At 48.3% G+C, this 13,256-nt stretch overlaps 1 protein-coding gene across 1 annotated transcript; it reads right to left on the minus strand.

Annotated features, from left to right (window-relative positions):
- Positions 1–1,895: 1,895 nt before the first annotated feature.
- LOC135389950 (galactoside alpha-(1,2)-fucosyltransferase 2-like) lies at positions 1,896–3,933 on the minus strand. The gene is made up of 3 exons (XM_064619989.1): positions 3,762–3,933; positions 3,151–3,258; positions 1,896–2,960 (listed from the first exon to the last, which is right to left on the minus strand). Exon 3 carries the CDS (start codon positions 2,917–2,919, stop codon positions 2,110–2,112), a length of 810 nt encoding a protein of 269 aa, XP_064476059.1. The 5' UTR covers positions 2,920–2,960; positions 3,151–3,258; positions 3,762–3,933; the 3' UTR covers positions 1,896–2,109.
- Positions 3,934–13,256: the final 9,323 nt, after the last annotated feature.

Genomic DNA, 13,256 nt, shown 5'->3' on the forward strand with positions numbered 1-13,256 from the left:
GTTGGTTGGAGAGTGCTACGAAAACTCCTTCAACAGATCGAGCAGGACGGCGAACGATGAAAAAACGAGAAAACAAAACCTAATGCTTTTACTTATTTCCCCTTTTGTCACAAGTTCTTAAATTGCTTCTAGCGCTAAGCGGAAATTGCCAGGATTCGGCAGGAAATTGGCAGTTGGAACAATGTCTCATAAGTTTGTACCATCCATTATACGTACATTACACTTGCTAGATGGATGTACAGTGTACGTCTAGAATATGGGTACAATGCACGTTCCATAGACTTCCACCGCTTTCAACGTACTAACAGTACGTACAGAGTTCCGAGAGGAACGCCTAATCGACATATACGTACTAACAGTACGTATATAATAGATGTCGATTAGACGTTCCTCTCGGTCTTAGATATCTGGATATTACTGGTACGCCCAGTAGACATTCGTGGTTCGCTGGGGCAGGGTGGGGTGTGTGATAACCCAGTAAACCACAAACGTCTAATGAACATCCAGAGGATGGTACACCGTGGATATTTTGGATGTCTAGTAGACATCCGGATATGTCCAGCTAACGTGGAATGGATGTACTATGGATCGTCGGAAGCTCATCCATAACTGTATAAATACATGTCCTCTGGATGTAACAGCCGGATATTTGTCACATCCATTAGACGTGCTTGTGAGGCATTGCGACGTCTAATATACGTCCTATCGATGTTCCTACCGGATTAACATACGACAATATATAGACCGGATTGCAAATCTACCTTTTCAGCTATTTTGTGTGCATGAACAGCGCAAATGCCGTAGCCGTGGCCGTACTCCACCCGACACGGCTTAGGCATTTCTCAGTTTCCGTTGGCGTACTGGATGGAACATATACTAAAATACCAATAGTTGCGGGATGTTTGTTAAGTGTAGTGGGCGCCGAAAACGTTTGTAACGGTGACGAGGATATGTTTCTGCAATTAATATGTACGAGAAGGTGTAGAGCGTGTTGGTTGGGACAGAACATGATTAAGAACGCGGAGGGACAGGGACGAACACACACGGAGGCGTTCAACTAGCAACTGAATTTATTTGGACACATAACACTTAATAATTAATTAGTAATAATGATTAATAATAACATTAATATGTACGTCTGCGATGAGTCAAACTGCTCGCTAACATTTCTGATATTCCTTCCTGACAAATATTGTGTTTGGAATTCAGGCTATTGTCTATGATGAGGTTACCTACTGAGTGGAGCTGTCAAACTGACAGGTTTCCTGTGTTGGTGGAAGAGTGCTACGTACATACTTTGCAGAGATCAGGACGCGAACAAATGGAAACACTTGCTTTTACTTGTTCTCCAATTTCTCACGTTCTCGCAAGATAGATTCGCTTTCCGCTATACGTAAAACTTATTGAATTGATAGTCGAAACAACGTTTCGTAAGCGCACGTCTATATTATCGTATGTTAATCCAGTAGGAACATCGATTGGACGTATATTAGACGTCACAATGCCTCGCAAACACGTCCACTGGACGTGACAAATGTCCAGCAAGTACATCCAGAGGACATGTATTTATACACTTATGGACGAGCATCCGACGATCCACGGAACATCCATGGAATGGAATGTGGATGTATCTGGATATCTACTAGACATTCCAAATGTCTTAGATGTTTAGATCTTTCTCGTATGTCTAATACACGTTTGTGGTTTGCTGGGAACGTATATAGGGACAAGCCGCTTTTTCCCCATAAACCAATGTATGTATTTCACATGTTTTTATAAATAAAGCTCTCTCTCACACACACAAGAAACTACAATACAATCCTGTGTGCGCATTTGGCTAAAGTGAATAAAATTAGAGAGAAGAGCACCGTGTTCCAAGGGTCACTTGCCTTTACACCCTCCTGGCATGCGCCCAACAGCCATCATGATCCCTGTAACGAACTACAGCTCCATAAAGGACCCGCAGCCATGGACAGTAGCACGGCGTCAATGGCCCATGTTCTATTCCTCGACTGGAATGTGGCTTGCTTTGTACGTGTTTCGTACAAAGTGCGATTCTACTTTGCATCTACTGGTTTCCTTCGCTTCCTTATGATTTGTGCGGGACGCTCATCTCTGATGTCTACTTCTGAGCGAGGAGACGTTTGCCCCAATGCCGACCCAACCCGGCAGATATCTGGCATACCGCCTGGAGCGCTCCAGCAACGGCGAGTGCGGAAGCGTGAAGATGTCAACATACACCACTTCTCCGCCAGCTAAATATCCAGCCCAGTAGCCAAACGTCCCATACGTCATAATGGTATGGTTACAGTGAGCAAGCAGTGCGAGATCTCTTCCTGGAGAGCTATATAAACCTTCGCCAGCAAAATACACGTCGCCATGAGAAGTGTCAATGTTTTCTCTGCACCAGTCCATATCGTCGCTTACGACAACAAATAGCGGACCACTGTATCGTAACCTGAAGTACGCCATTGCTTTCTTAAAGTACTCCTGGTCGGCAACAACTCCGTTGAAATCCTCCTCTATGATTTGAACGTAATCCGTGCGACGAACATGCACACCGACATAAGTAGGATTAGCTCTCTCTCCTCTTAGCACGTCCAATGTCCTCCAGGCGCTGTCCTTCAAGTGCCGGTGGAAGGTGAACTCCTGCAGGATTTCACTCCGTACGTAGTGGTAGAAGGTCCACGAGTTGGGATACCCTTGGAGCACGACGTAAGGGTAGTCGATGTCTGTGTAACGATCTAATAGGCAGTCCTCGAGCTGGTATATCCGCCAGGGAATACTTGCGACAGCGTCTTCAAGGATTGGCATTGTGATTTTGAAGTAGGGGGACAATCGGAAATGCATCGTCGGATGTACGTAGGCTTTCCAGCCGTTGAGCTTCGCTATGGCATAGAGAACGGCATAGCCTCCCATCTGGTTACCCAGCCGTCCGATGTTGTACAACGTCCACGCTCCTGAAACAGTGTCAACCAAGCCACATGTGAGGAAAATCTGCTTCGCTCACAGCGTAACACCCCAAAAAGTTCTATGAGAATGGGAGCAGTGGAGTACACGTGGCCTTTCAAGTGTCCATATCATATCATTTGTACCGCTACCAATCTAACAAAAATGTCACGATGACGACGAGTTTCCAATTCCACTTACCGGCAACAGGCTTCGGTGCGGGCCGCTCCAGTATTCTAGGCGGCGATATGATGTTCCCCGCTACAGAGCATGGCGAGCGATCCCGGACTTTTGCAGAATGGTTGGTGCCTATTTTAGCCATGGGGCAGAAAGACTGGACTACATGACTACTGGATAAGACAACAATGATTACATATGAATCACGCAATCGACTTGAAAATAACATATAGGCGCAGTTTCCACTACTTTGATGTACCCGTCGCCAATGTAATACACCTTGGTTGTGCGATTTTCAACTCGAAATTAGACATTTGTAATTTCGTAACCTCTGCTCCATTTTTTTTTTCTTTTTCGAACGAACCAATCTACGAAACAGTGATCTTAAGTGGTGCTGTCTTCGAATAACGACTGCAACCCAGTACCATCGTGTTGAAACGGTTGGTAGTCTGGCGTAAAGAGATTGAGAAGAGACTGGGCTAGCGCACCTTCCAAGCAGTGTCAGGGCCAGAATTCTGTGTACGAAGTGCGTGGTATTACTGCGCTTTTTGTAGGTAGCAAGATACTGTAATATCAATAAGGCGTCGCGTTGTTGACATCATGGCGCGTTGTATCCAAGATGGAGAACGATTTACCTGCGTGGTGTGGTGGCGTGTGAAGAAGAATTTTGTCTGTTTCCAGTGGTGGTATCCGTTGTATCGCGGTGGACGAAGAAGCATGGTTGGGTGAATAGCGGACTTTCCCATGAAGATTGATGAACAAGCAAGTCACGAAAACAATGCCCACCAGGAGCAGGAGGACATGGGACCGTCTGCAATGACAGAGTGGTTACAGGGGACGGTCGCATCCGTGTCCGTCGATTTGTCGATTTCAAAACTATAGTGTCGTTTTTGTACTTCGTGGACCACTAACCAAGGTGTCGAAAATCCCACCCTGGTGGAGTGGAATGCATGGCAAGAGCAGACGCCAGATGTTGACATTATGCCGTAATTCCCTCTCTGGAGAAACGAGAAAACGTCACTCCCTAAAGCTGGATTCACACATGCGTTTTTTGAACGCGTTTCGCGTTCGCGGCGCCGCGAAACGCGAGCCGCGGAGCGTTTCCAGCCGCTTTTCGAGAACCGCTCCGTGCTGCAGCTTCGGAGGGCAGAAACGCGAACGCTTTTCATCCAGCCAATCGGAGCGCTCGGAGGGGTCAGGTGGCTTCCTTTTGGCGCCGGCGGGCAATGGCGGGCCTCCCGATACCGCGCTGGGATCTTTTGTCATTTGTGCATGTGTATGTGTTTGGTGCTACCGCGTGAGTAAATTCCTTGCCAGCAATAGCTGTTTGGTGTCTGAGCTGTCAACGATGAGCTCAGAATTTGCGCAAACAACGGAATCGACGAAAATAAATACGACTTGTGTGTGACCGTGTTTTGGTCGTCGGTAGGTAAACATGTGTCTCGCTTTTTCTGCCGTTCTTTCTCTGCTATTGTGTCGCGTTTGTCGTTCCAACGATTGATGATTCCAGTAGAAATGCTTCACGATAATTATAAAATGGAGAACATGCTTCACAATGTAAATTTTGAGGAAGAGAGCTGGAAGTGTCGGTACAATCTTGACGTAGCAACAAGAACGAAGCGCGTTTTCAGGATGGCGGCTCGGCTATGTGCGACAGGCCCCTCTCGGCGGCGCCGCGAACGCTGAGGCGGCGCCGCTTTTTGAAACGCATGTGTGAATGAGCCTTAAGAATCAATGAGGGCGCGACCTTGCGAAAAGGATCGCCACGGCTGTGCGGGCGCCTGAACGGCGCCTTTCCTCCTCCGAGCGCCGTGCTCTCTCTCCTCAGCTTAGGGGGTGACGTCACGTCGCCGGGGCTTTTGCGGCTGCGGAAGCAGCGCTGATTTTTAAGATTCGTTTAATTAATATCTAACCACTTTTCGGACGAAAAAAAGATAACCAGGTAGATTGTCCGCCGATGCCGAACATAGCGGTATCGGTTTCACAGATGGGTTTCCGGATGTGACCGTCAAAAACGCGAAACCACGAACGGGGACCGCCATCAGTGCTGCCACCCAGTGGCAGTCATAGGAATTGTGCACTTCTTTATTTTTCTGTGTGTGCCCCCGTTGATTTTCGTGTTGTTAGTGTGCATTTCGTTTTGGTTCACTTTTTCCCGATCAGGAACCGTTGTAGAACCGATATCGAATCAGCAGGCACCCCTCACGTGGAAAACTGTGCATATCGCACGCTGAAGCAAGCAATCTTTTTTTTTTCTTCGATCTTTCAAACATGCATACGCTGCTCAAATGATCACGGGATGACTAGTTATGTGGAATGTTGACGGTCTCGTGAGTCATACTCATTAAAGACAACGACCACCAGCATTCATACCAACAGAAGCAGACAATTTTGGCAGTCCACTTCTATTGTGACGTCGCTGGGAACGAGGCTAAGGAGCGCACGGAGACAGGTGGTTTGAGAGTAACGCGACAAGGTCTATATGTATTGGCATCGCAGCGGAAGACCAGCCACACAGACTAGTTCCCTCTAACGTTTCACACGGACTAGACTAGGACTACGTAGATGTCAATTCTAGAGCGCTTTAACATATGTGTAAGAAGGGTACCCACGCGTGTGATTTACACTTATCGTCTGCGTGCGATGTGTACTCAATGTTATCTACTAAACAGACAGTATAGTGGGCTCCTGCGCCGATGATACGCGACTGAAAGCAGGAAACCGCGAACGTCGCCTCCGCAGAGAATTCTGATGCACTATATAATGCCGCACCTTGTATTCATTTGCTACAGCCGTCGCTCAAATTTCTTGCGGTATTGAAATATGTGCGTTACAAAGAAATAATGCGAGCACAAAGTAGCAAAGCAATAAAAGTAACATTAAAGAAGGTTCGCACTGGTAAGGAGGCGCCAAAAATTTGTCTACAGCCCCGCTGACCACGCTGCAGTCAATAAATGTTTACGAACCAATGGTTACGGAGCTGTCGAGTATTTTACCTATCACCCCCCGTCCCTGTGGCCATGGTGTTCACTCGTCGATCATTCACGAGGTTCCCGCTCGACATTGAAGGTTCACCACTGCCATTTGTCCCGTACTGCAAGTACCTGGGCGTGGTACTCGACCGTGACCTTTCCTGGTCTCGCCACATTAAGGCTCTTACAACCAAGATCAACAGTTACGTGGCGGTTCTTCGTTGCCTCGCTGGTTTGCGATGGGGCCCATCCTTCTCTGACCTCCGCCGTGTCCACCAATCCCTCGTGCTGGGTTCTCTCCGGTATAGCCTTCCCATCCTGCACGGTATCAGCCGAAGCAGAAATCGAGATCTGCTCTTTAGCCAAGCCAGGAGCCTCCGCGTCTGCTTGGGAGTCCCTTCGACCACCGAGACATACTCTGTCCTTGCCGAGACACGTGAACCGTCGATCGATGTTCTGCGGGACGGGGCAACCCTCAGTGTTCTCGCACGGTACCTTACGCGGCACCCTCTCCACTACCTTCGCCACGTCGACGAAGACTGCCCAGCCTCTGACTTCGGTCGTGCTCTCGGTCGCCTCAAAGGGTCCGTCCCTGCACAGTTCTCCCTGCCCTTGCACGCCCCTGCGATGTGGCCGCTTGCAAGACCCGAGACCTGTGCCACTATTCCCGGCCTCCAGAGGAAGAACGATGTGCCTGTGACAGTAGCCCGCCAGCTCGCGCTCGAGCATCTCAGTTCGGCCTATCCTCTGAGCCGCGCCATCTATACTGATGGATCGGTAGCGAATGCGTCATCTGCAGCGGCCTACTACGTCTCGCAGGAAAACCGTGACCTCGCCCTCCGACTTCCCTACACAGTGTCCTCCACGGATGCGGAGCTGCTCGGACTGCTGGCCGCTCTGCGGTATATCGCTGAATCTGTGCCTGATGCGTGGGTCGTCCTCACAGACAGCAAGGCGTCTTTGGCGCTCCTGTCCACATACCACCCGAGTGTCGTGAGCGATTTGCGTACCATGGTACTTCAGGAGTACGCCCAACTCTCCTCGGTCGGCCACCGTATCTGCCTTCAGTGGGTACCCGGGCATACAGGGCTACACGGCAACACATGTGCTGACGCGGCTGCGAGACGCGCCGCGCTTGATGCGGCCACGCCGGTGCCCCTACTACCGCTCCCGGTGTCTGCGTGCCGCCTGCTTATACGGCGTCTCTGCGGCGACGGCACCCGCCAGTTTCTTGTAGACGCTATCCGACCTAATGCGTTCCTGCAGTCCATCGACCCCTCACTGGAGTTTGTCATCGGCTGCCGCTGTACCCGCGAGGAGGAGACCCTTCTACATCGTCTCCGGCTGAACGTTGCCCTCACCCGTTCACTCCTGTTCAAAATGGGCCGCGTCTCATCTCCCACTTGCCCCTGCTGCGGTGTAGAAGACGATATTTCTCATCAGCTCCTCCACTGTCAGCGTCACCACCATCATCGGGCCGTGCTCTGGCAACATCTCTCAGAGCTTGGGTGCACGGACGGACGGACAGACGTTTCCCTCGCAACACTCCTTGGCCCTGTGCAGCGAGCTAACCAGTGGAGAGTTACAAAAGCGGTGCTCCGCTTTCTGCGTAACACGGGTCTCCTGGGCTCCCTGTGAGCCCTGAGTTTCTCTCTCGGCCCAGTGGGCAGTCACCACAGCGCTCCTCCTTCGAACCTTGTCAACGCCTTGTGATTGTGTGACTGTGTGTGTGACTTTTCAGTTTTAGTTTTGTGTTTTAGTTTGGTTTTTCTTTTCCTTTTCTTTTCTTCTTTTTCGTTTCTTCTTTTCCTTTTCTTTTCTTCTTTTTCTTTCTTCTTTTCCTTTTCGTTTCTTCTTTTTCTTTCTTCTTTTCCTTTTCGTTTCTTCTTTTTCTTTCTTCTTTTCATTTCTTCTCCTTTCCTTTTCCTTTGCTTTCTTCTTCTCCTTTTCTTTTCTTACTTTTCTTTTCGTCCCCTTTTCTCCTTCTTTCTTCCCCTTTTCTTTTCTTATTTTTCTTTTCGTCCCCTTTTCTTTCCTTCCCCTTCCCTTGCCTTTTTTGTTTGGAATAGCAAGCCGACCTTCGTCTGGCTGACCTTTCCTTTCTTTTTCTTAATAAACATATCCCCCCCCCCCGTCCCTGGACGCAAACAAATGTATAATGCCATATACAGGGTGTTTCACCTGAAGTGATAAAAAATTATAGGATTGTGGACTTTCGGCAATTACCTTCTGGAAACTTTTGCCACCATTGTGGAAGGCTTTGGACACGTTTTAATTGTGGAAAATTTGTCTTTTTAACTGAGCTTTGACAATTGCTAAGTGAATCTCACTTTTCTTTACAGAAATATGAAGTCCTCCACGGATAACTGCAGACCAAACAAAAACTATGCACAATATTGTAACAGAAATAGTCGAAAAAATTTGTAAAAATTACGCTTTAGCCCCGCCTGCTTGATTTTCGCAAAGAAGCGCGCGCGAAATGTGTGTCTAGAAGTGTCCAAGAAGGTTTCCAGAAGGTAATTGCCGAAAGTCCCACAGTCCTCCGGCGAGTACGTCGCCAGTTAGACTTTTTCATCACTTTAGGTGAAACACCCTGTATGCACTTGCACCCGTGATAAGTCTGCATACAAATCGCAAGCGCTTCGCACTACGTAAACGTGCCGCACGTAGAGGCAAACGATTGTTTACTGGTTCCTCTTGCCCATGTAAGACATAGCACCCGTGTATTTCCTTGGCGTTGCGCTTGTGTCACGCCGTAAAACCACGAACTATCATGTGTAATGAAACCTTTGATGCTGCATCACTTCTTTATTCTTTCTTCTAAGAAAGTAATCAACTCAAGGTTGGTTCACAAATAGGGAAGTAACCGTCCAGCGCGTTTTCCTGAGTGCATTCTCCAAAACTGTACATAACTCTAATGGTAACGATAATTCGTCGCTTTACGCCGCGAAGCAACAATGACCGCGAGCGCTCTTGTCAGTCCATGGATTCCTTCTGGTCACCTGGGTGTTCTTTATCCTCAGCGGACGTATCTAAGTAGGTTGATGGCATAGTGCAAGTTGAAACCGAACTTCGATGCATGAGAGTATTCACTAGGGTTAGTTGATGCACATCAAATGACGCCTTAAAGGGACGGTCTCGCACCCCCTGCCCCTCTCATAAAGTGTATCATTGCCCTTTCGATTGCCCTTTGTTGAAAATGGAATACCGCAAATTTACACGACAAAGCACGTCATGGTTATTAAATAACCGAATTAAATTGATAAAGATTGCAGAGCATGCCGCGGTCTGTGTTGGCAACAACTAGGGTTGTCACCTTTCGTAGTGAAAAATACCTGCTGAGGGAGAGGAGGCGGAATAGAGGGAAAGGAGGAAATGTTCGCGGGAAAGGGAAAGTAAGTGAGGGGTGGAGAGTACACAGAGAGAGAGAGAGAGAAAGAACGAGCGTACTGGCTCAAGACAACAATGATAATAATAAGAAGAAAACTAATAATACTACTAAATAAACTAATAACTAAATAAAATAAACTAATAACTAACAAACTAATAAATAAAAATATTACTAAACTAATAATAAACTAATAACTAATAATAATAACTAAGAAAACGACTGGTGACTACGGAGTTGGGTCTGTGCTCCAGATTTATTCATGCTGTAGTGGAATGTTGAAAGGAAAACCCCGTAAAAGTCCCTATGAAAGGTGTTGAGCCACAAATACCGGCAAAAGGCTGCCGGTGTCACCTTCCTACAGGCAATCGGCAGAGCGAGCAATCCTAGCAACATCCGGAACTGCTAGGTCGCCCTGCGGGAAAGTCCGTTATAGGATACAGAAGTCGTCTGCTTTTGCGCGCGCCAGTGCACCTGCTTGAGCAGACGACTTTCAGGAGTAACCGGGGACCGCGGCAACTCTTGTACATTTTCTTTCAGTTCTCGGGCGAAAAACGCACATTCTAAGAAGTGGCCCACATGGTGGTTTAGAACAACTATGTTAACTTTCAGAGACAAGTAAAAAGTCGCAGAACAACCCCACTCACAATCACATATCTGAAGTCGCAGCCACGTGCGCGCGCGGTCGCACTACAGCTCCGACTAAAAATATATTACGCGCGCTTCCATTACACTCCCCGTTGCACACTGATCATGTTTCGAAATGAAGTGTCGCTGACGACGTACATGGAGAAGGAGTGCGTGTTTATTTTAAAAAACGCATTAAATACTCGGGGAAAGAAAACACGTGACTTAGCTTCTGCGTATCCGATTATGTGCCACATTATCGGAGACCCCACAGTCAATGCACGGGTTACATTCTCCGCTCGCGGAGATATATGTCTGAGTGTCCCCATTTCGAGAGCAAGGGGATTATTCAACCCAAGGGCCTTCTGCAGGTTCCGATTGCCATGGCAACGGCGACGTACCCGCAGGCCGACGTCATGCGTGACGTTGCATGGCAGTGAAGCGCATGTTCCGTCGTCTGCTATTACGGCACGTTTCGACAAATTCCTCGAAAACGACTTGGTTATTCTGAATGAAACTTTGACGGTTGTATGTGTACAGTACTTGTCAAGATAGTTGCAGCAAAGTTTCGGAATCGCCCCGGCTGTACAAGACCGCCCCTTTAAAGTCCAAGGAAGTTCAAGAGCATGACACGCGCTGAACAGCAGCTAGATCACTTAATGGCGACGTGCAATATGTACATCAGTGGCACTATAGGAATTATCAACCATAAGCTTTAAGCGAAAATAAAGACGAAACAAAAGAAAATACAAGCGCGGGTGTTATGCGGAGGAGTCATATATAACGTTCGTTTTCTTGATCCATACTCCATAGTATGTGGTGGGCCGTTCTCTTCGACAGCACCCATCTAGTTCTCCCCTGCCTTTTCGAAACAGCGCAGATCCCCGTGTTCCCTTATGTGGAGAATCCTAAGTGATTGATAGCTAATATAAAAGAAGATGGATCTTACCTTATTTTGCTATATTTTGGATTCTTGCCACCTGGAAATATAATCTAATGTATATAGTGTAAAAGGCATTCAAAGGCAACGACCACGTCATTTCTCGTGTGACAGCAGTAGTATTATGCAGAGATAAATATTTTTCCAAACGCGTTATTCCAGTTCCGGTGCTCAAGCGTTAGGACCGCATCCTCCAGTGGATACTTTCGGTGTATAGGAGTTGGGCTAGCATAGATTGCGGAGGGTAACCGGGCATTTCACGTAAACTACAAGTTAGCGACCTTCGTCAGCAGGTGCGGGAAGGCTATGGTAGGTGGAATAAATAGAAGCTACAAAACCAAGCAGTTGGTACCACATCTAGATGATCAGCAGCAGTCCTCTGGGTCCGTTGAGGGTACTCCTCAGTGCTCAGTAGCTTTGCCGGTGATCTGTTCAGTGTTGAGGAGAGCAGCGCGTACACGAAGCTATACTGAGGACACCAGTGAAGAATCCCCTCAACATTCGCGCAAGCGGGCCCAGAGGACGCTGCTGATCACGCTGTTGCAAGTACTGCCACCTAGAGCGATGCGAATTCTACCACCATTGAATGCCTTTATAAAAGACAGTCACGAAGGTTACCTTGTTGCATCTCGCTGTCCATTTGCAGCAGAAGCGTCGTAATGCTGTTCTGCCGTGTCGAACTGATCCTTCCTGTCCGGATGTCCCGGTCGCCTACCGATCCTTCCACAAACCGCGCGTGCCGAGACATCAGAACAATATATTCCAACGGCTCAATCGTTGTCGGTGAAATAGTTAATTTATTGGCATCATCGTTTCTCTTTTATGCGCATCAGGTGCACGGTATGCACCAGGTGCGTGTAAGAATGGAGGTAGGCATCTGTGCAGGCAGCCAGTTCTCGCGCGGTTTATAAACCAGAAGGATGACGATGCGGTGGCAGATCTAGGGAGGGGGGGGATATCGCCCCCCCAAAAAACGTCAGTTTATCCATTGGATTTCTCTCTCCCCCTCCCCCACTACCCTCTCCGACAAAGAAACCGCCCCCCCCCCCCCCCCAAACCGAGGGTCTGGATCCGCCCCTGTGACGATGCGGGCTGGTCGGGAGAAATTCATATTTACAAACGGTGAAAACCTGGGCTGGGCTTCGTGAACTCCATCGCGCCTTTGTATCTCTGTTCACCCCCACCCCCCAAACGTTTATCCCTGCCACCTGACATGCAGTCTTTATTTCGAAGGCAGCACTATAGCTTTTAGTGGTTTCGATCGTAACAATTAATTCGCCAAAAGCGTTTGCTGTGAGGCAACATATCCATGGATGCCAACATCGTGGCAGGTAAGCCTTCTGCTAATTGACAACGCGATTATCAAAACAGAACGCTCGCTCGTTTGGATAGTGTCACTAGCTTTTTTTTAAGGTCCGTGTTAGCGCCGCGAAGCAACTGCGGCCAGGCCTCCACAGCTCCCCGCATTTGCGGCAGTAGAAAAATAAAATCACGTCACAGTCACGTGGTATTACATCGTCAGGCATCATGACGGATGCCCATTGGCCAAAGGAGGATGCGCGCTCCGGGATTGGTTGATAAAGTTTCGAAATATCTGACAGCTCACTTTTCGCGGGCAGTCTGGGCAGTCGGCCAGTTAGTTAGTTAGTTAGTTCCAGTACCTAAACCCTTTTAAGACAGGGTGGGCGCTTGTATCAAGCGCCTCAGGAGTAACTTGGCGGGCAGCTCCAAGCGAGGCCGCTGCGTCTCCGCGGCTCGCCGATGTCGGTTGACCACAACGACCAAAGAGGAAGTGTACGCGCGGGTTTGTTCGTGAGCTATAGTGACTCTGGCGATGTACTGATCTCCGATAAAGTGTCAACCTACGGACATTCTTGCCGGGTCGGAGCTGGAATGCTTGGTGAGCTGACGCCTGAGGAACACTTTCGAGCGCTGTCGCATTTTCAAATACAGTGACTAAGAAGAGTGTGTTCGTAACGACAAAAGTATTTCCCGTGACTGTGTGACCTACGGTGCATCGCCAGAATGAGAAGAAGATGCTCATCTGTGAAACGCACGCACTCGTGGACTTCGCTCGCCTCCAGAAGTAGACTGTATGTGTGCTTTGCAAGTTCGAACTTGGTTTGGTTGCTGTCTATTCAAGGAACGAAACGTCCTGTACGCACGGTGAATATATGAGTCAAACATTTGGGTTTATACGTTG

The sequence above is a fragment of the Ornithodoros turicata genome, chromosome 3 (genome assembly GCF_037126465.1).
Source record: "Ornithodoros turicata isolate Travis chromosome 3, ASM3712646v1, whole genome shotgun sequence".
In the NCBI taxonomy this organism is placed as follows: Eukaryota; Metazoa; Arthropoda; class Arachnida; order Ixodida; family Argasidae; genus Ornithodoros; species Ornithodoros turicata.